The sequence below is a fragment of the Haliotis rufescens genome, unplaced genomic scaffold (genome assembly GCF_023055435.1).
Source record: "Haliotis rufescens isolate VD_foot unplaced genomic scaffold, xgHalRufe1.0.p SCAF_6, whole genome shotgun sequence".
Lineage (NCBI taxonomy): Eukaryota > Metazoa > Mollusca > Gastropoda > Lepetellida > Haliotidae > Haliotis > Haliotis rufescens.
Genome location: NW_025964334.1, coordinates 42484835 through 42507799, shown reverse-complemented (window position 1 = coordinate 42507799; position 22965 = coordinate 42484835). Strand labels below are relative to the sequence as shown.

Here is a 22965-nt window from a genome sequence, read left to right as displayed (position 1 = left end):
ATTAATTAGGTGCAGTGAGGTGAAATCCAAGAGCAAGACCAGGTCTGATGAGAGCACCCCGCTCGAAACTAGTCACTTAGATTGCTCTTGGGTTGCTCTTCATCACATCTCTCTAACACCCAAGAGTAATGGCTGAAATTACTCTGTCTTCCTCCTTCAGCAGCCTAGAAAGCCGCTCTATTACTACGGTGGTTGAATTTGGAACCACAGAATCCAAATCAACCGATAACATCACAAAAGTGGTGGATTTACCCGACAATCTAGTCGGCCCATATAAAACATATAGGAATCTCACGAGCAAAATCGCCCGGAACAATATGCAACTGGAATTTACAATTGCATGCAAAGAGAAGAGTCTAATTCCAAGGTCATTTAGACCATTTATTCAACAACATCAGACCAATTACAACCCAGAATTGGCCAGAATCAGAAGTGAGGCAGCAAAAACATGCGCCTTAAAACTTATGGAAACACATATTTCCCAATTACAAGTCAACATACGTGAGCTTAGAGACCTAGCCACTATGGAGAAGAACAAACTTCAAAAGGATGCTGACAAAACATCACTGGTAACTATACTTGCTGCGTGCCAAACAATATCCACTCGAGAATCCACCAACTGGCACACCAAACTGGATAAACGTTTTAACGAACTCAAAATAGAGTTCAACGATAGGAATCCATATGATCTCAAACTGTTCATGGAACCTACCTCCATCCCCCGTAACCCCACAGGGAGACCTCACCGCCAAGAGCCTAGAAACTCCAGGCCTCTCAACTGGTTCAACAATAGATCTACACAGACCTTCAAAAAGAAGACTCGGAACCAGTCACGAAATCTCCAACTGGAAAAAGTCCTTAGGCAGCTCGCCAATGCCCTCAATGTGAGCGGCAATAACAATACATAGCAATGAATTTTCACATTTGAATCTGAACAATAATAGTTCAAATAAAAAGATGAATAGAAAGATGGCGGACGTGAATGGTCATGGTAATTTGAGCACTCGCTTTGAGTTCGAATTTATGCAAGATAATGACAGTATTCAGGATATGAGTTACACAGAACTAAGAAATGTGGATCCTAGGACTCTAATGAGAGAAAGTTTGAACCAGAATCGTGGATTTGAAGACACATATGGTGAATTTAACTCGTCTCAGGCTCGACATGGAGACGAGTGTAGTGACATCCAATATGGCGACACAACCGATGAGTTGAACTGTACTAACAACAGAGATGATTATGACTTTATATCTGCATTCACTGCCCAGGAATCACCTGACTGTCCAAAGGATATATTTATAACTACCACACTAGATCTTTTGAATGGGGATATAAGTGACCTGGAATCTACACGACTTAAACTTCTGAAGAAAGCGAAAAGTCAAGATGGATTTCCATTTGAAAAGTGTGTACTGAAGAGGAGACTTGAACGCAGAGGCAAATCAAGTGAGTCTTTACAAGTAAAACTTGCAAGAGACTGTTATCATTTATTCAGGGCATGCTATGGAGAGTTTTCTAATGACCTAAATGATATACTGTGCGTTACAGAAGATATGAGATCAGAAGATCCTACTCTTAAACCAAGCGACGATTTTACATTAACTCAGTTGACTAATTTAAAAAGCATTGTCGTAAGATTGGACAGGGACATGATCTTATTGGGGAAAGAGCATGCTCAAGATGTTGACATTTTCACCAAGCAAATTAGTGAACTGAGGTCAATAGTCGAAACACAAGCCATGCGTATTGACAAACTCAATCAGGAACTGAATGAAACACGACCAGAGACTGAGGTTACCCACGAATCAACCCAGACACATTGTGAAGTTGATGTAATCCAATCAGGATTGTAGCCGGATAGCAACTTGCAATCATCAAGCGACACTGCACCCTGTGATAACAGAGAGCTGGAGCGTACTAATGTCGCTACAGTGGAAGCTGAGGTGTATAGTGAAGGCCATGAGCCGCACGTGCAGAGGGATACAACCACTTGTCAGCAGGGGTCCGGAAAATTTAAAATCCCAATCGGACATTTGCATTTAGGCCACGCCCCCTTCAAATAGCGTATTTTAGTACGACTTTTCACACACATTACAAGTTTACGTATTCATAATATGATGAATTATGAATTGTTTCAATTTAAATTGTTTAATTCAACGGACAATTAATAACAAATAATATCATTTTAGATTTACATGGAAAACATACGTTTGTTTCTGTTATAATAACGATCTGTTAACGTAGTGAACGGTCTAATTAATATTCATGAGTTATATTCATGAGTCTGCTCAAGTGTACGCGTTGTAACATTTGGATCGAGACTATTATCCCATATTTGGTTATCACGTGACCTCACGGGAAATCTTTTTTTTAAACTAAAGATTTTTTAAAAACAAGACAGATAATTTAATCACAAATACTAAAATATCGTTGATAGCAATAGTTATTTGAATACTTTTTTCATCTGTACTTATTTATTGACCATAAAAAAAATTGGATATCGATCGTCCGAGAAAGCAAAATGGCGGTCAATCAAGATTCAATATACGACTAGCTACTGAAAACAATAAAATCTGCAAATCCTCATTGTATGTCAACCAAGTGAAAGTCGTTAGCCACGACTTACAAAATGATCGTCTAGAATTTGAGGGTTTGGCAGATCCGCTCGACTGATCTGCATCGGTCGACTGGCTGTCGTCACGCTTTCGCTTCTTGTCTGAGGTTACGTATCGTAGCATTGTGAGGATAATGAGGTACATCGATGATGCAAGGTATTAATGTACAGTTGTAAACACCTTTCACTCAAATTAACAAGATGTTCTCAGTAATTAATCCTCGATTAATCAGTGTCAACTCAGTTTATTGTCTATTACAGTGATTGACTGATTGGACTATCATGTAGGTACGATGTATTTATAGCAATCAAAACAAACAAAGCTTGTCAGTGTAGTTAATCTTCATTGTGTTGCAACTGCAGACAGAAACTGCTCAGTCCTAACTGTTGATCATGTCCGGTCAAAATTTAAGAATGTCCGGAAAATACTTTTTAAAATGTCCGGTAAGCAATATTTTAAAACGGACATTTGAGATTCCCAATCGGACATGTCCGGCGCATATGACGGTTTCCGGACCCCTGCTTGTCAGGTTATCTAATGATCGGGCTTGCACTAAAAGAGACTGTAGGGAACAAGTGTGTAACGGTAGTAACTCTTACATCAGAGAACTCAGTGAATCACTTGGATTACCCTTACCTGTCTGTGACACTGCTACTTTGAACAAAGTTGAATCTCAATTCCAGTCCGTTGATGTGGATAATATCAATAGAGAAGATGAGAGAATAGGCGCTGATACACAACCCCTTATGCGTAAAGCGGCAATGTCGGACCTTAAGATAACATTAAATGCAGGTAAGGGGTCGACACGGAAAGTAGAATCTCGTAAACCTGTGGGATTGGGTAGCTTTAGAGCCGTGTTACCTAGGCAACGTGTTGCTCATTTCTTCATTGGACGTATTCATGCAGACGTGAGTGAAACCGATATAAGAGACCATCTTGCTAGTCATGATATTAATGTGACCTTTATCAGACTGATCAACAATCGCAGTAGATATACAGTGTCAGCTCAAATTAATGTCCAATCATCACAAAGACATTTAGTTGAAGATCCAAGTTTCTGGCCAGCAGGAATAGCGGTACGAAAATGGATACCAAGATCACAACTTCAGTCTAACCAACTATGATTGATAAACTAAGACTGATGAGCTGGAATTGCAGAGGCATATCCTCTAGTGGACCATACCTTCGTGGTTGCTTGTCTGTTAACGATATAGATATATGTGGACTCAGTGAACACCAGTTAGGCCACCATAACCTGCAGTTGTTGAACCAAATTGCTGAACCATTCACAGTGTTTGCAAGGTGTTTTGGAGACGGAGCTCCGCTGAATGAAGGCATATTCGCATCCCGAGGGGGAGTTGCCCTACTGATATCAAAGAGACTAAGTTCTTTCTGTCATGAAATTGACACGGATTATGACTTTCTGATTGGGGTGGAGTTACATGTTCCAGGTTGCAAGCCGATGTATGTCTTCAGTGTATATCTCCCAGCAGTAACGAGATCAAATGAACTTTTCTTCTGGTGCCTGGACGTTTTGGACGATCTCTACGCTTCATATTCCGATCTAGGCAAGGTGATAATAATGGGTGATATGAATACCAAGATAAGGAGTTCTAGATCCATGTTCAAGGAAGATACCCGCTCAAGGCGCATTCATGAGTGACCTTTTGAAAAGGACAGGTCTTACATCAGTGAATACCCTTGAATCATGTGCTGGTCCACAATGGACATTTTGCTCACATCAAGGCGGACCAAAAACCATGATCGATCATATCTTGATCCCAGAATCTTAATGTGTGACGTCATCTCTCCAATCGTACTTGATGACGCATGCTTCAATGTATCTGACCATAACCCTGTTCTCTGCACCAGAGTTAGCAGCACCCATGCCAGGGTGGAATGTGCAGACTCAGCCACCTGTCTCCTGGGAAAAAGCGAGAAAGCAAGGGAAGATAACTGACTATACCTATGCTGTGTCACATCTTCTTTTGGCTGTTCGACCTCCGACAACAATTGAGAATATCGTCATTGTAGAAGAGTACTACACACAAATAGTTGACGCTATATTGCGCGCAAGCAAGAACACCCTGCAAATAAAATCATTCAAATCATACCTGAAGCCATACTGGAATGATGTACTGGATGATCTTCACACCGCAATGTCAATTTAGCGCTATCTATGGCTAGAAGCAGGTCGACCAAGAGGTAATGATCATCCAACATATAGAGAATATAAAGCTTCAAAATCAGAGTTCCGGGCACAGATGCGAATAGCTAGTAAACAGCACGTAACACAGACATTCCATGACCTGGAACAGTCTCATGAAATGAATATAAAAACATTCTGGAACAGAGTGCGATCATCAACGAGTACATCAAAATCAAAACTCAGCCCCATTATATCTAACAGATATGTACAATGTGAACCTGAATCAATACTAGACGCTTGGGCAAATCACTTTGAACACGTATACTCTTCTGTTGGCAACGAAAACTACAACGCATCATTCTGTGAGAAAATAGAGTCTATTGTGAATGAGGTCAGGAATCAGTGTAAAACAGAATTCGAGATATCGCCACCAACGATAACCTTATCAGAAGTTACAACGTGCTGTGCGAAGTTGAAGAACAATAAAGCCGGTGGAGCCGACTCTATTGTGTACGAACATATCAAATATGGTGGGAAGACCCTGATGTTTCATTTATCATCCTTGTTCAACATCATCCTAGAAACTGGATATATCCCTGCAGCCTGGCGGAAAAGCATAATCGTCCCTCTGTTCAAAGGTGGGAATAAATCAAAGAAGGATCCGAACTCCTATCGGGGTATATCCCTGTCGCCTGTACTGAGCAAGGTCTTTGAAATGCTGCTATTACCAAGGTTGAAAGGGTTAGATCAATCTGACAAATTTCCCGACCCTCAACAAATGGCGTACCAGATCGGATTGTCTGCCCTTCACACATCATTCAACTTACAAGAGACCATCCACCACTATCATGAGCAGAATGAAGATGTCCATGTTGCCTTCTAAGATATGTGTAAGGCATTTGACACGGTGTGGCATGGTGGTCTTAAGTACAAGATATTCGAGTTCGGAATCAAGGGGTCTCTATAGCTAGTGCTTGACAACATGTACACAGAGATGGTTAGCCGTGTGTGTGTGGACTCAATGTGCTCTAGACCCGTATTCATGAAACAGGGAATAAGACAAGGTGGTGTGTTGTCGGGGAAGTTGTACCTCTTGTACATTGACGCCCTCCTCCAGAAACTATCGAAGTCGAGACTTGGTGCTGTGGTTATGGATTTGAATACCTGTTCTCTAACGCAAGCCGATGATGTAGCCCTTGTTTCATCGAGAGTGTCAGCATTGAAATTAATGTTGAAAATGGCTGAGGACTACAGCTGTGACTGGCGATACATATTGTCATCTTCCAAAAGTGAGATTGTATCATTCCCCTGCCACAAGGGGACTCAACACATATCTGAACTGAAGCTGTACAGTGAATCCATTCCATGGACGAACACCATCAGACATGTTGGTTCGGTACTCTCTGGCAACATGTCATCCCTTGAACATGTTACTCAAGCTTCAGTCAACCTGAGGTCAGGGGTAAGAACGCTGATTTCACGAGGTTTTCATCCTAGGTTCCTGAATCCTATAACCAGTTTGATTGTGGTAAATAATATGTACCTCCCAAAGACTCTGTATGGATCAGAACTGTGGTCAAATCTATCAAAGGTAGAATTGCTGATGCTGGAGAGGTTGTTCAGATATGTCATAAAATCTATCCAAGACCTGCCACAACTGACCCGTACTGATGTCTGCTTGAGTCTTCTTGGTGTTCTACCCATTGAATACCATATAGATCAAAGAAAGTTGTATTTCCTGGAGCGCATCATCAACATGAACCGGAAGTTCCTGCCTCATCAGCTGTTCATGACCAGACTGATGTGTTACATTCACCAACTGACAACCTCATCATCAGGATTTGTTCCAGACGTCATCAGATTGTTATCCAAATACAATCTCATGGATCCTCTGCTGTCGTTCCTGCGGAATGGTATCTTCATAGGGAAACAGAGATGGAAACGATTAGTGAGTAAAGCACTAAAATCTCACCACGTCTCAGCCTGGAGGCAGAGACTTGCTGCTGATCCAGAACTCCAGATGTTTAGTCGAATCCATCGACTATATGATGTCCATCCAGCCTGGCAGATCTCCTTAGACGACCCAACTCTGAGACTGAACTCTAACTTTGTGATAAGGATGTGTGCTACCGCAAAGGACATGTGTGATACAGGACTGTGCCACAAATGTGGTCTTGTGTATCGTGATCCAGTGACACATGCAGTTGTTGAGTGCGAATGTACGTGTGATATTCGGGATCAGCTCTGGATGGAGTTGATCAATATCAGTGATGTCGACTTTAGCTGCTACCTGCATGGTATGGACTCAGCAAAGCTCACTGAATGCATGTTGTCTTGTAGAACAGATTACAGACTATGTGACAAAGATGCTGATGACTTTGCACGAGTGTGTGTCAAATATGTCAAGCCAATGTTTAAAATGGTGTTCAACTAACTCTCAATACATCAGAATTACCATTCTGCATATTTAATGCAAAATAATATGTTGTTCTGATAAATGTTCATCTATTATTTTCTGCTTTTTTTGTACTCTTCTTTATGGAGGAATAAAAGGTTATATATATGATCCCAAACTGTTCATGGAACCTACCTCCATCCCCCTTAACCCCACAGGGAGACCTCACCACCAAGAGCCTAGAAACTCCAGGCCTCTCAACCGGTTCAACAATAGATCTACACAGACCTTCAAAAAGAAGACTCGGAACCAGTCAGGAAATCTCCAACTGGAAAAAGTCCTTAGGCAGCTCGCCAATGCCCTCAATCTCAGCGCCAATAACAATACATAGCAATGAATTTTTACATTTGAGTCTGAACAATAATAGTTCAAATAAAAATCCTGAACCTTACAAAAACGCCTTTGTTGCCAATCTGTCTGATTATCAACTTAATGAGACAGAACTTAGTGTTCTTAGCAATGGCCTTACTTTTAGCCCGACACCGTTAGATATGGATCTTAGCAAAATATATACAGATCTTAAAGCCTTTTTCCAGAGAATGAGAATTTCTCATTTCTTTCATGAGACAAACAAATCAGATACAGTTGATAATTTCACGATCTAGAGCGTAAATTTGGCCCAAGAAAGCACATGAACCCCAATTCCGGGCATAGACCCGACGCTTGATGCTTTTATCAAATCAGTCAAACACCAATTTCTCAAAATGAACACCATCCCGTTCATACGCAACAACCTCACACGTGCACAGAGAACAGCCATCAACAGTCTCAAAAATAACTCAGAAATCGTGATAAAAAAAGCCGATAAAGGATCAGCAGTCGGTATTCTAAACACTACTGACTACATACAAGAGGCCACACGTCAACTCACTGACACCAACTTTTATCTCAAAATAGACCATGACCCCATCATGGAATTTGCTAATGAAATCACACAACTTCTCACCAAAATCTTCACCAAAGAAGAGATCACTTACAAAATATTCAATAGACTGTTACGCAAACACCCCAAACCCGGCCAGTTTTACCTCCTGCCCAAAATTCATAAAAACCTAACACCGGGTAAAGTACCGGGCCGCCCTATCATAAGGGGGAACGGTACGGCCACTGAACTGATTAGCAGCTTCGTTGACGAACACATAAAAGAGTTCGTCAAACATTATCCCAGTTACATCAGGGACACCACCCACTTTATCCAGACCGTAGGCACTTTCAACCTCCCACCCAATAGCGACATCATTCTTGTCACTATGGACGTCACATCCCGTTACACCAATATACCAAACACGGAAGGCCTCCGTTCAGTAGCTCAGGCCATTAGGCGCTTCAAACCTGACTGGTCAGTTAGCCCCACAAGCTTACTTTCTTTACTTAGACTTGTGCTATACAAATACAATTGTTATTAACAATGTACACTTTGTACAAACCGGAGGAACAGCCATGGGTACCAAACTAGCCCCATCATACACAAACATTTTCATGGGAGAACTAGAAGAAAAACTTCTAAAAAAACCCACTGATAGTCCAAACTTATACGTCAGATTTATAGACCACATTTTCCTCATTTGGACTCTGGGTTACACTAGGTTAGAAATTAGAATCTTTCATCGAAGAAATGAACCAATCACATCCCACCATTAAATTCACGGCCGAATTTTCCAGGGAAAAAGTGGCTTTCTCAGATACATGGGTCATATTTAACCAAGCTACCAACAAACTGGACTTTGACCTATACTGCCACCCGCGTCACATCAAAGTCAAAGGACCATACAGCCAATTCCTCCGACTCAAAAAGATATACAGCTCGCAGTCACAATATGAGTTCCATAGCAACAATCTAGTAAAATATTACCTCAGGAGAGGTTACCCCAAGAAAATTCTCTTGGACAACAAAACGAAAGCTAACGCTAAAGAGAGAATGTCCCTCTTATTACAAAAACAGACACCCTCAGAAGACACTAAACCAGTGATCTTTATCACAGATTACAACCCCACTGCACTCAAGGTTAGCTCTGTGATAAAAAAGTCCTGGCACTGTGATATGATCCTATTTCGTTTTAGATCATAGATTAATATCTGGTTCGTTTCTGGACGAGTTACGATTTTAGTAGGTTATCATCTCTCACATGTTGATGACGCCATGTTGCTCACGTTTATTAAAAGTTTAAATTGAAGACTTGTGTTCTGCCATGGACAGAAACAATTACATGGTGGCAGCGGTGCAAAGAAGTCTACGCATCACCGACTCGATCTTGTTCATGCCTTTTGACATGTTTTGAACTGTATCTACGTATCTGACAGTCGGCGTGCTGTTTCCACTACGCGCCATGTGGACTGAATCATGGATGTCACTGTGACCGTAACTATTCCCAGCTTTGTGCATGTAACCAGTAACTATCAGTATTTGGTATACACTCAGAACATTTCACGAACGAACAGTATACCGTAGCATATTTCTTCAGTGTGATTGATGAACTTTTCACTGAGTACACACTCCTTAGCGCCAAGTTTTCTTGTGAAGCGATCATAAAATCACCATGGCAGAGTCAATACCGTCACCTTGCATGGATTGGTCACACCCGGACAGAGGTCAAGCTTTTAAGGAATTTAAGCAAACTAGTGAACTTTGGTTTAAGATTAAAGGTATCAAGCCAGAAGATCAACAGTTACATTATTTTATGGTCTGGCAAGGAAGGTCTTAGAATGTTCAACACATGGAATCTAACTGATGAAAATTTAAACAATTCCGAGAATTTATGGCAAAAGTTTTCTTCTCAAATTGAACCTTCTGAAAATTTCAGAATTGATAGATTGGAGTTTCTTCATTACAAACAGAAGGACAATGAGACTATTGATGACTTTATCACAAGATGTAAAGCTAAAGCTATGAAGTGTTTGTTTAAAGACAATGATGCATTAGAGGAGAGAATGATTGAAGTTCTCATTGCTGGTGTTCAATACCCAGAGGTACAGAAAACATTGCTAGGACGTGATGAAAAATTAACCCTACAGGAAGCCATTGATATTGGTAGGAGACATGAAGCAAGTGTTAACCATATGTCACAGTTTAAGAATCTAGATGGTAAGGTTTTAAAAACTGATGAGATTCAGCATGATTGCTGGTTTTGTGGAACAAAACACTCTTTCAAATCTAGAAATGTATGTCCAGCAGTCAACAGTAAATGCAAAATGTGTGGTAAAATTGGGCATTGGCAGGCAATGTGTCAACAGGGAAGAGAGAGACCGCAGCATAGACGAAGACAGTCGAGGCACCATCAACAGTCCAGGTCAAGGAGTCGTGGATAACAGTCTCGTAGGAATGATGAACATATGTCACGACAGTCTCAGCATAAGCAAAATGCATACCAACATTGACGAAAACAACATGATATTGACTACGTGAGTGAGGAGTTTGAACATTTCCATTTTGAATCTGGCTACCTCATCAACAAAAGTAACAAAGACAACGTTGAGGAACTGAAAGTAAACCTAGATGTTAAGCTGTGTAACCGTCAAGGCAGCCACACCTTAAAGGTTAAAGTGGATACAGGCTCACAAGGTAATCTTCTACCACTTCGTGTATACAGAAGAATGTTTCCAGAATTTCTTGATGCATCAGGTTTCCCGAAATCTGGTACTACAAAGGCTAGACATGTCAAGCTGAGTGCTTATAATGGTACTGAAATTCCCCAGCATGGTAGTATTACTTTACCATGTGGATTTGATGGTAAAGTTCTTTGTTGCAGATGCACCAGGGCCTATTCTGCTTTGATTACCTTCAATCCTTGCTCTGAATCTAATCACACCAAATTGTCCCACGAATTCAGTGCATAGCGTGGAGAGGTCTGCACCTATCCCTAACAAGGAAACCCTACAGAAGCTATACCCAGGCAGATTTAAAGGCATTTGTCAATTTCCTGGAAAATGTCATATAGCTCTGAAGGAAGACGCTGTACCCGTGATACATCCAGCCAGAAAGTATCCTATTCAACTTAAGGATGAGTTGAAATCTGAGTTGGAAAGAATGGAGTCTTTAGGTGTGATAGCTAAGGTAACTGAACCTACCGATTGGGTGTCCTCACTTGCGTTCAGTAGGAAGGAAAATGGCAAGTTGAGAGTGTGTCTTGATCCTAGTGACTTAAACCGTTCCATTAAGAGAACTTACCACAAGACACCGACCCTTGAAGAAATAACACACAAGTTTAGTGAAGCAACAGTGTTTAGCAAACTAGACGCTAGGCATGGATATTGGAGCATCACCCTTGATGATTCTTTTAGTTTACTTACAACATTCAATGCACCTTTTGGAAGGTACTGATTTCTTAAGACTTCCTTTTGGACTAAGAATATCACAGGACATATTTGAGGAGAAGATGGATTTGATCCTTGAACAGTGTCATGGAACACTTGGTATCAGTGATGATACAGCAGTCTTTGGAAAGACTGTAGAGGAGCATGATCAAAACCTGCATCAACTTATGAAAGTTGCAGCAAGATATGGTCTCATCTTCAACATTGAGAAGTGTGAGATAAGAAAAGAAAGGATCAAGTTCTTTGGAAACTATTATGATGCTCAAGGTGTACATCCTGATCCAGAAAAAGTTCAGGAAATTCACAATCTACCTCCACCTGCGAACACTGTTGAACTGCAGCGGATCCTGGGGATGATACAGTATATGTCATCATTCATACCCAACATGGCTGACTTAATTCACGGAAACATTAAGGATGCTGACCCACAAGGACAGTGTTTGGCAATGGACAGAATCGCATCAAGCAGCATTTGACAAGCTGAAGACTATGATCTGTCTTGATGGTACTCTGAAATACTTTGATCCAAGGAAGCCAACAGTCGTGCAAGTTGATGCATCAATGAAAGGTCTAGGTGCTGTGATCATGCAGGACGGATACCCAGTTGCTTATGCCAGTAAGGCACTCACAGACACAGAAAAGCGATATGCTAATATCGAGCGTGAACTCCTTGCACTGGTGTTTGGATGCAAGAGGTTTCATACATATGTGTTTGGCAGTCACTTCACAGTTGAATCGGATCATAAACCTCTAGAGAACATTCAGCACAAGAATCTAGCCAGCACTCCTCCTTGACTCCAGAGAATGATGCTACAACTTCAGCAATATGACTTTGAGATTAGATACAAACCTGGGAAGGAAATGATTCTTTCAGACATGCTGTCTAGGCAAAACCCAGCTCCAAGTCCAACTATCAGTATCGACAACCATTCACCAAGTTCAGTTCTTGGAAACTGAAAATGATGAGACATTCAGTGCATTAAAGAACATTATTGTATCAGGGTGGCCAGAAGATCCAAAGCAAGTGCGAAAAATCGTTCGCCCATTTTGGTCTTGTCGTCATGAACTGTCTGTGGAGGATGGGCTGTTACTGAAAGGGGACAGGATAATGATACCACCTGCGATGAGGCGTGAGGCGCTTCAACAACTTCACATTGGACATCAAGGTGTTACAAAATGCCAACTTCGTGCTAAATCGTGCATATACTGGCCAGGTATCAACAAGGAGATTGAAGAACTATTGGCAAATTGTAATATTTGTCAAGAAAACCAAAAGTCGCAATCACATGAAACATTGCAACCCCATGATATTCCACAGAGACCATGGCACACAGTAGCAATGGATTTGTTTCACTTCGATGGATGTGAAAATCTTTTGATAACTGACTACTACTCAAAATCATTCTTTGTACGCAAAATTCACGGACAGTATACAAGTAGGGCTGTCATAGATCACTGCAAGCAACTGTTTAGCGAACAGGGGATACCCAACAAAGTTATCAGTGATAACGGTAGACAGTTTGACTGTGAAGAATTTAGACGTTTCGCTGATAAGTGGTGTTTCGATCATGTTACTTCTAGTCCGCGATATCCACGAAGTAATGGATTCGTAGAGAGAGCAGTGCAAACTGTAAAGCAGTGTCTTACCAAAGCGAAGCAGTCTAGAACTGATCCAGATCTAGCATTGCTGAGTCTCAGAACAACCCCGATTGACAGTACCATTCCATCACCAGGCGAACTTCTGAATGGTCGTAAGTTGCAAGGTAACTTACCTGTATTAATTGCAAATAATCACCCGCAGAAGGATACAATCATGACTAGACTTCAGGACAGACAACAGTCGCAGAAATATTATCACGGCAGAAAAGGGGTGAAAGACTTACCTGCTTTGAATATAGGTCAGAGAGTTTTGACTCAAGATCAAGACAGCGGAAGATGGGTACCTGGTAGGATATCAGCTAAGTGTATTGAGCCCAGATCCTATTTGGTGGAAACCCCAAATGGCAAGGTGTTAAGACGAAACAGACACCATTTGCGAGAGATGCTGGGAACGCCCAGAAAAGTGAGATTTGCACTGGATGATCCCAGTGTCGTTGATGAGACTCCCCAGTCAAGTATATCTGATGATGACAGTCAGAATGCAAAAAGCGGTAATGATCTGACCACTAGAAACATTGATGGAAAGTACAGGACCAGGAGTGTGAGAATGGTCAAGAGACCAGACAGATTCCTGGAACAATATTGACTTTTAACTATTGATTTCATAGTTTCAACAGTTCAGAATACTAAATGAACAGTGATTTTTATTATAATGTTGGAGGAGTTAAAAGTAAGTTTATCTTTAAAGTGTTGACTGTGTGGAAGAATTTAACTATGAGTTAAGGCAAGGATTTGCTGCTAGTTTCATGAGTTTGTGTTGAACAAGTATTCAAGAATTTCAGTATTATTTCCAGATATCATTTAAATTGTGGAAGTAGCATTTTACATGTAGGATAATTTGCTTCAGTAACAATAGGTCAATTATCTGATGATAGTACAACACATAAGTGTGTTTCAAATTATTTTTGTATAAAAGTAACTATCACAGTTCCTTCTATTCAAAAGAAAGGGGATGTGATATGATCCTATATCGTTTTAGATCATAGATTAATATCTGGTTCGTTTCTGGACGAGTTACGATTTTAGTAGGTTATCATCTCTCACATGTTGATGACGCCATGTTGCTCACGTTTATTAAAAGTTTGAATTGAAGACTTGTTGTGTTCTGCCATGGACTGAAACTATTACAGGCACCTACTTCAAGGTACAGACATCTGCAAAGACCTTCCGAGTCCCGCACATCACGGCATATAGGAAGAACCGCACACTCAGAGATATCCTCATGAGAGCGCCAATCACATATCCACCACCTAAACCACAAATCAGTGGCCACACTGTACCAAACCTAGATGACAGCTGTCACAAACAATCATGCAAAATCTGCATAAATATGAAACCGGTTAACACACAGGTCACACAGGTCACTCAACAGCTCAAAACAGACCCTGAGTCAGCTCAGAGCACGGCTAGACGCCGATCCATTGAACTCAAATGGATATTCGATCTGAAAACCATCCACCCGCAAGGCATGAACGACAAGATCTAATCATGGAATTCCCAACTGTCATAGAGTAACAGTTTAAACAATAAGCCACTCCCCGTGATTTCCACTTAAGCATAATAACTGCTCCCTCAGCAGGGAATTCTGGGAACCCTCGCGACGGCTGTTTCCGCCATGAATGTAAACACTCAAGAAGAGTAAATACATGTACATCTTGACTATCCCTCTAATACCGGGTTGTCTTGTTTATTAAATGATTGTATGTAGTCAGGGGTTACCACATATATTGGCGACGAGGTCAATTTAGTGCGTTTGTCGTGCCGGCGTGTAGTAACAACGATCTTGTTCAGACAACGTGCGTTCGCCCGGTATTCAAAACAACATGGCTACCTTCGGCAAAATAGATGAATATGATTCTCAGACTGATGACTGGAATGAATATGTCGAGAGACTTGGACATTATTTCGAAGCAAACGAAATTACAGATCAGGGTAGGAAGCGTGCTATTCTATTGAGTGTGATTGGTGCGAAGTCATACAAGTTACTTGTCTACGCCACAGAAACCTGGCGATCATTCTTATGATGCGTTAGTACACCTGATGAAGTCACATTTACACCCGAAACCCACTATTATGATGGAAAGGAGAAGGTACAATATGCGTGATAGACAGCCTAATGAAACTGTATCGGAATATGTGGCTGAGCTACGTCGTTTGGCATCGACATGTGAATACACTGATTTAGAGACTCAGTTAAGGGATCGTCTAGTGTGTGGTATCAACAACGAAGCAATGCAAAAAAGACTGTTAACTGAGAAAACATTGGACTTTGCTAAGGCTTACTCCTTGTGTTTAGGAATGGAAATGGCTGCTAAGGAAGTGCGTGATATTAAAGGGGGAGATCAGATGCCAAGGCCAGTGCACAAGATTAGAGAGGATAACAGGAGAAATAATGCAGGCAGGAAGTGTGATCGCTGTGGGGGCTCAAATCATGTCAGTAGTCAGTGCTATTACAAAAATGCTGTGTGTAACAATTGTAATAAGGTTGGTCATATCCAGCGTGCTTGTCGCTCTCGAAGCGCCATGAATGATAGATCTTCAGGTCGTGGTCACAGCCGTGGTCGTGGTCGCGACAGGGGCCGTGGTCATGGTCGTGGTACCCATTACAAGGACAACAGATCTTCCACTAATCATGCTAATCGTATTGACGATGTATCTCAGGAAGACGAGAACAATGAATATGGACTTTTTAAGGTAGAAACTCAACATGCTCAAAACGGATTGAGTGGTAAGGGACACAGAGTGGAGCCCTATCTCATTGAAGTGTTAGTTAATGGTAAAAAGCTAACTATGGAGATAGACACTGGCGCAGCAACTTCCGTGATCAGTTCAAGTACTTTCCATTCAGTGTGGAAGGAGGGTGATGACAGGCCCAAGTTAAGTGAGACCAATGCTATTCTTCGGTCCTACAACAGAGAGAGAATACCGATAGTAGGCACTACAGACGTTCAAGTAAATTATGGAAATCAGTCCGCTACTCTCCCGCTGACAGTGGTGGAAGGTGATGGCGAGAACTTGCTTGGCAGAGATTGGCTTCAGGCCATCAGATTAGATTGGGGGAAAATTTTGAATGTGAGAAATGAAGGGTTACAAGACATTTTGAACTCTTATTCTGATGTGTTCCAAGATGATATAGGGGAATTCAAGGATCAAAAGGTCACTATTGAGATCACCTCAAATGTGCCAAGATTTTATAAGCACAGGAATGTTGCTTATGCTCTTCGTCAGAAAGTTGACGATGAACTTGAACGCCTTGAAAAACAGGGTATTATCAAGCCAGTGCAGTATTCTGATTGGGCTGCTCCAATCGTACCAGTGGTTAAATCCAATGGGAACATACGAATTTGCGGAGACTACAAATTAACTGTCAACAAGGTCGCTCGTACTAATGTTTACCCCATTCCACGGATCGAAGATCTGTTCGCATCTTCGTCAGGTGGAAAGACTTTCACGAAACTGGATTTAAGTCAAGCCTACCAACAGTTAACCATTGATGAGGAGTCGCAAAAGCTCACGACTATAAACACTCATCGTGGCCTCTATCAGTACCAGCGCTTACCCTTTGGCATATCGGCAGCTCCAGCTGTATTCCAGCGAACTATGGAGTGCTTGCTCAAAGACATTCCCCATGTCTGTGTCTACTTGGATGATATTCTCGTCACCGGGGCCTCTGAACAGGAACATTTGGAAAACATGAAGGAAGTCCTATCCAGACTTAGCAAGGCTGGTCTCAGATTGAACGCACAGAAGTGCAAATTCATGGTCGGCTCAGTAGAGTATTTGGGTCACAAAATAGATGCGCAGGGTTTGCATCCCCTTGATGAAAAGGTGAAGGCTATAGTGTCGGCTCCAGCTCCACGCAATGTTGCTGAACTTAAATCCTTCCTTGGACTCGTGCAGTATCATCAGCGTTTCTTGCCTAATCTCGCCACTACCTTGGCACCCTTGCATCGGCTTCTCAGGAAAGAAGTTACCTGGTCATGGGGAGCTCAAAAGAAAAAAGCTTTCAACATGGTGAAAGGACATTTGTCTTCCTGTGATCTCTTGACGCATTATGATCCCCATAAGAAACTTGTATTGGCGTGTGATGCATCTCCCTATGGGGTAGGTGCCGTCCTCTCACATCAGTCTGATGATGGTGTAGAGAAACCAATAGCATTCGCATCCAGGTCTCTGTCGCAAGCAGAAAAGAATTACTCTCAATTGGATCGTGAAGCTCTAGCAATTATCTTCGGAACTAAGAAGTTCCATCAGTATATCTACGGGCGTTCCTTTACTCTGTTGTCAGATCACAAACCCCTCGAGAGCATCTTCAGTCGGGACAAGGGCATTTCACAGATGGCATCGAGCAGAATTCAACGTTGGGCATTAACCCTCTCTGCATATAACTATACAATCGAGTACAGAAAAGGTACTTCCCTTGCGAATGCCGACTGCATGAGTCGTCTTCCCTTACCATACACACCACCAAATCCACCTCTACCAGGGGACACAATCCTCTTACTGGAAGCAATGGATGCTTCTCCTGTGAAATCATGGCAAATTAAACAATGGACGGACAGAGATCCAACCCTTTCCAGAGTAAGAAATTTCCTTCTTTCTGGATGGCCAAGCATAAATCTAGAGGAGTCTTTCACTCCTTTTGTGAAAAGGAAACATGAATTGAGTGTCCTTGATGGCTGTGTTTTGTGGGGCAATCGTATTGTTGTGCCGCCACAAGGTCGAGAGATTGTTGTGAACATGTTGCATGAAGCTCATCCAGGTATCTCGCGCATGAAGTCTGTAGCGCGTGGATTCGTATGGTGGCCAAAGATGGATGATGAATTGGAACTCAAGGTGAAAACCTGTTCTGTGTGTCAACAGTCTCGTCCAGTACAAGCCGAGGCTTCGCTTCACTTTTGGGAATGGCCTGAACATCCATGGAGTCGTTTGCATTTAGACTATGCCAGACCTTTCCTGGGTAAAATGTTCCTTGTGTGTATTGACGCACATTCTAAATGGTTGGAAGTGTTTCCAGTGAACAGTGCCACATCCACTGCTACAATTGATTGTCTCAGACATATGTTTGCAACTCATGGACTGCCAGACCAAGTGGTCACTGACAATGGCACTTGTTTTACAAGTGAGGAATTCTCTGTCTTTATGAAACGTAATGGCATCACTCATACATGTGTGGCACCATATCACCCTGCCTCTAATGGGTTAGCAGAACGAGCTGTACAAACCTTTAAATCTGGCATTAAACGTATGACAGGGGGCACATTGGACACAAAACTTGCACGGTTTTTGTTCAGATACAGACTTACCCCGCAGACTACAACGGGGTTATCTCCAGCAGAATTACTTCTTCGAAGAAGACCAAAGTCTCATCTCAATCTTCTTCATCCAGATATGAGCTGTAAAGTTAGGAACAAACAAGAACAGCAAAAGTCAGTACATGATGCACATGCAAAGGACTGTCACTTGCAAGTTGGAGATCTTGTGTATGTTTTAAACTTTCGTCCTGGTGACAAATGGTTGTCAGGAATCATAACAGAGAGAACCGGTCCAGTGTCGTTCCATGTTCGTCTTGACAATGGTGGTGTTGTCAAGCGCCATATTGATCACCTGCGTTTGCGCCATGTTCTGAAGCATGAAAGCCAACATGATAAATCAGTTCCATCAACACATGAACAATCAGTTCTACCAGAACTACCTGACAAGTTACCTATGTTGCCTGAACCTGGCAACATTCCAGTACTTCCGGGTACCCCTCACTTGCAAGATGAAGTTACTTCTACAAGGCCCGAGCCACAGCAGGTCTTACCAGAGGCACTATCTCCTACTCAGTCAGATTCTTGTGGTGCGCAAGCATTTCGTCGTTCTTCCAGAATCCGGAAAGCGCCGGATAGACTTAATCTAAAGATTGCTGCTGAGTTATGAACTGTAATGAGAATGTGATGTATTTCACACTATTTGTCACCTAAGTGAACCATCAGTGATTGATAGTTTTGGATCTTGTTATTGGTTCCCTTATTCAGACATAAGCAGATGCATATCCAGTTATCTTTAATCATTAATGCAAGTGCATATTCAGTTAAAGTGTTCCAGTTATTGTGTGACATGAGAGACTCTAAATAACATCTGGAACAATATTGGTTAAATTTCATTTAAAATGTTCCAATGAGATGTGTGAAGAGACACTTTACATCTTCTGGAGCAATTGTCAGTTCTTTCAACATGTGTAGATTCATTATGGTAGTTATGTTTAAAGTGCAACAAAACTATGGGGGAGGAGTGTCATAGAGTAACAGTTTAAACAATAAGCCACTCCCCGTGATTTCCACTTAAGCATAATAACTGCTCCCTCAGCAGGGAATTCTGGGAACCCTCGCGACGGCTGTTTCCGCCATGAATGTAAACACTCAAGAAGAGTAAATACATGTACATCTTGACTATCCCTCTAATACCGGGTTGTCTTGTTTATTAAATGATTGTATGTAGTCAGGGGTTACCACACCAACCCACTTACTTATTTTGTTTTAGATGTTTGTTCGATGAGGACAATGATACTGACCTCTGTGGTGAAGCAGTTGAACCTTCTGAAGACGCCAGATAATATCATGCTCACGACAGTTCATGAAGGACCTTTCAACTGCCAAGGTCACAGCGTGAACCTTCTGATCTCATCCAGAGACAAGACCTGATGTTAGATTCCCGATTTTCAACGCTTTCACCTTTGAGCAGCTATCCTTGTCAGAGTATTTGTATCCAGTGGAAGCCCTCAAGATGCACTACCTTCATTTGAGAAATACACCTTTGCCAATGATCGACAAAGCTATCACTACTATCCTCATGGGTTCTGATCATGCAGTTCTCATACTGCCAACCCAACCAATCATGTTTGATCCGGAACGAGCTCCAGTGGCAGTGCATACCAAGCTGGACTGGGCCCTCCAGGGACCAAGTCAGCTATCCATGAATCCCAAAGACATCCAATGGCATTTCACAGCAATTTCCAGTCCAGATCAGGTGATGAAAAATGTTGAACCTATTGCAAATTGACTTTTTGCCTTTCAATGAGAGAAAATTAAATCGTTCCAAACAGGATCAAGAAGTTTTATCCGAACTTGAAGCTAAAACAGTGCGAGTGAAAGTTAGCGATGGTAAGCACTATGCAACACCACTCCTGTGAAAATCGGACCATATTAAGTTACAGGCAGGAAAGGAAGCTGTGATGTCGAACCTGAGACGAACTGAGAAACACCATCAGAATCACCAATAGTTGCAAAGATCGGCAATGATCAAATTCAGAGACTAGTTGATGCAGGTTTTGTGCTAATCATAAGTGACGAACAGGCAAGGTTAACCGATGAATCATGGTTTATCCCCCATCACCTTGTTGACGCAATGGGGAGAATCGTTTTGTCTTCAATTGCTCTTATGAGTACAAGGGCCAAGATCTCAATAGCCATCTTCTACTGGGTCCTACCCTTGGATCCTCCCTCCTAGGCATGTTCTTGAGATTTTGACAATACCCAGTTGGAACTCCTACTTGAAGACAAACCCATCCTCAGATTCCTGTGGCGCAATTTGAACAATAATGTGGATCCAGTTGTCTACGAATGGCAGGTACTGACCTTCGGTACTACTTGCAGTCAATGTTGTGTGACCATTGCCCTACTGAAGCAATTGACGATCAGCGGCGGAACCCTGAAGTTATGAAGTGTGTTGGTAAGGCTTTCTACGAAGACAACTGCCTGGATAGTCGGATGAATCCTGGCCAAGCAAAGAAACAAGTTACAAATCTGAGAAAGGTGCTTGCTGAAGGTGGCTTTGACATCTGTCAGTGGGCTTGCAATGTACCTGAGATACTAGAAGACTTGCCTGCAGAGGCAAAGTCAGATACCTTCGAGCTGTGGGCAAGTCTTGGACATGATGATAAGCAAGAACCTGCTCTTGTATTGCACTGGAAATGTAACACTGACGAACTTAGCTACCAGTATCGACCAGTTACGTAAGATAAACTGACAATGAAAGTTATGTATAAGATCCTTGCCACATAGTATGATCCTATCGGCTACTTGACACTGTTCACGTCAAGAGCAAGAATCTTGGTGCAGGACCTTAGGAGATCAAAACATGAATGGGATGCTGTAATAGAAACTGGAAAACTTGGGAATCTGAACGGTGTGATATCCCTCAAGTGTGTCTACCAAGATGCTACACATCTAGAAACCATGATCGTTCTCAGTCACAGAGACAACTACACATATTCTGTGATGCTTCGGAGCGTGCCTGTGGTTCAGTTGCCTATTTGAGAAGTGCAGAGAGTAATGGTGAGATAGCTGTCAGTTTTGTGGCTGTGAGAAGTAGAGTGGCTCCTGAGAAGCTGCTCTCAATGCCCAGACTAGAACTCTCTGCTGCCCTTACTGGTGCACAGTTAGCCACTAAACTTCACAAAGAACTGAGCATAACGATCCAAGATACCATATTGTGGAGTGACTCAACAACTGTCTTGACATGGCTTCAGTCAGAGTTGTGTCGGTACAAGGTGTTTGTTGGGACTCGGGCCTGAGATACAACCCCTGACTCCTGCAGACAGCTGGCGTTATGTGAACACATGGATAACCCAGTCGATGATGTCACAAGAGGTTTAACCTTGCAGGAACTCTGTGTTGCCTCCCAATGGAGGAACCTACTTTCCTTCTAGAATCCTCTGAGAAAAGGCCGACACTCATAGACAAATGTGATATTCCTGATGCTGCTGAGGTAGCAGATGAACTGAAGAAATGTTTCTGTGGCAATATCTAAGCTGTGAACCTTCCTGATTGTTCTCAGTACTGGGAATCACTAGTCAAGGCTACCATGGAGTGCCTTGACAGGGCGGCCATAAGTGATCAATTTGATGAAGTTGAACTCATAGAGAAAGCGGGAACACTGTTGTTTCATCAAATTCAGCTGGAATGCTTTCCTGATGAAATTGCATTATTCAGAGAAGGCAAAGCAATAACCCGTACAAGCAGACTTATAGAACTCAATCCAGAATATGACCCATCTGATGGCATGGTAGGAGTTGTTGGTAGACTCAGACAGGCTGAGGGACTCCCAGACAATGTCAAACACCCTAAAGTCCTCGACCCTAAACTTCCCATAACAGTGAGTGAGTGAGTTGGGTTTAAAGGCCGGGGTTCAAGCCTATGCACAAAGGGGGTGTGGCCACAATGTATGGTTAAAACTGTCTTTGATGCAAAGCAAAGCAGTAGTCAAATACATTCGATGAAATATCACAAATCGACTTACCAGTTAATGATATTGAGCCATAGTACACAGAAGGATGTTATGAAGACTTACTATGAAAAAATATGGATACAGATAGTCTACAAAATGTACAATTTGGAAAATATTTCCCCCTTATTGTAATCCAGATTTGAATTTGCCACTGTATCAGTCAGGTGACCAGAGGAGGTGTGTATCCATAGCAACATGTCGGCTAGTGGAGGAAAGATTGCCATTCAAGGTTTCATATTTCACTTTCTCCCCAGACAGTGAAACTGACCCCCACCCCCACTCCCCCTGTGCGGGAGTGTAATCTGTTTTGACACTGACACCAACAAGAACATTTGATTCTCCCATGAGGGGGTGATATTTGTTTGGTATCTATGTGATCATTACCAACACTTCAACCAGTTAATTTTCATTCTATTTGATGGTTAACCTTTGTTGTACTAAATTCTTTATAATAACCTAAATTTCACAAAACCTTAATAAAAAATATACCAATCTCCTCTCCTCA

General features: G+C 42.0%; 1 protein-coding gene across 1 annotated transcript; it reads left to right on the top strand.

Moving 5' to 3' along the window:
- Positions 1–15287: 15287 nt before the first annotated feature.
- Positions 15288–19112, top strand: LOC125374842 (uncharacterized protein K02A2.6-like). Its single transcript, XM_048386513.1, has one exon. The coding sequence runs from the start codon at positions 15288–15290 to the stop codon at positions 19110–19112; it is 3825 nt and encodes a 1274-aa protein (XP_048242470.1).
- Positions 19113–22965: the final 3853 nt, after the last annotated feature.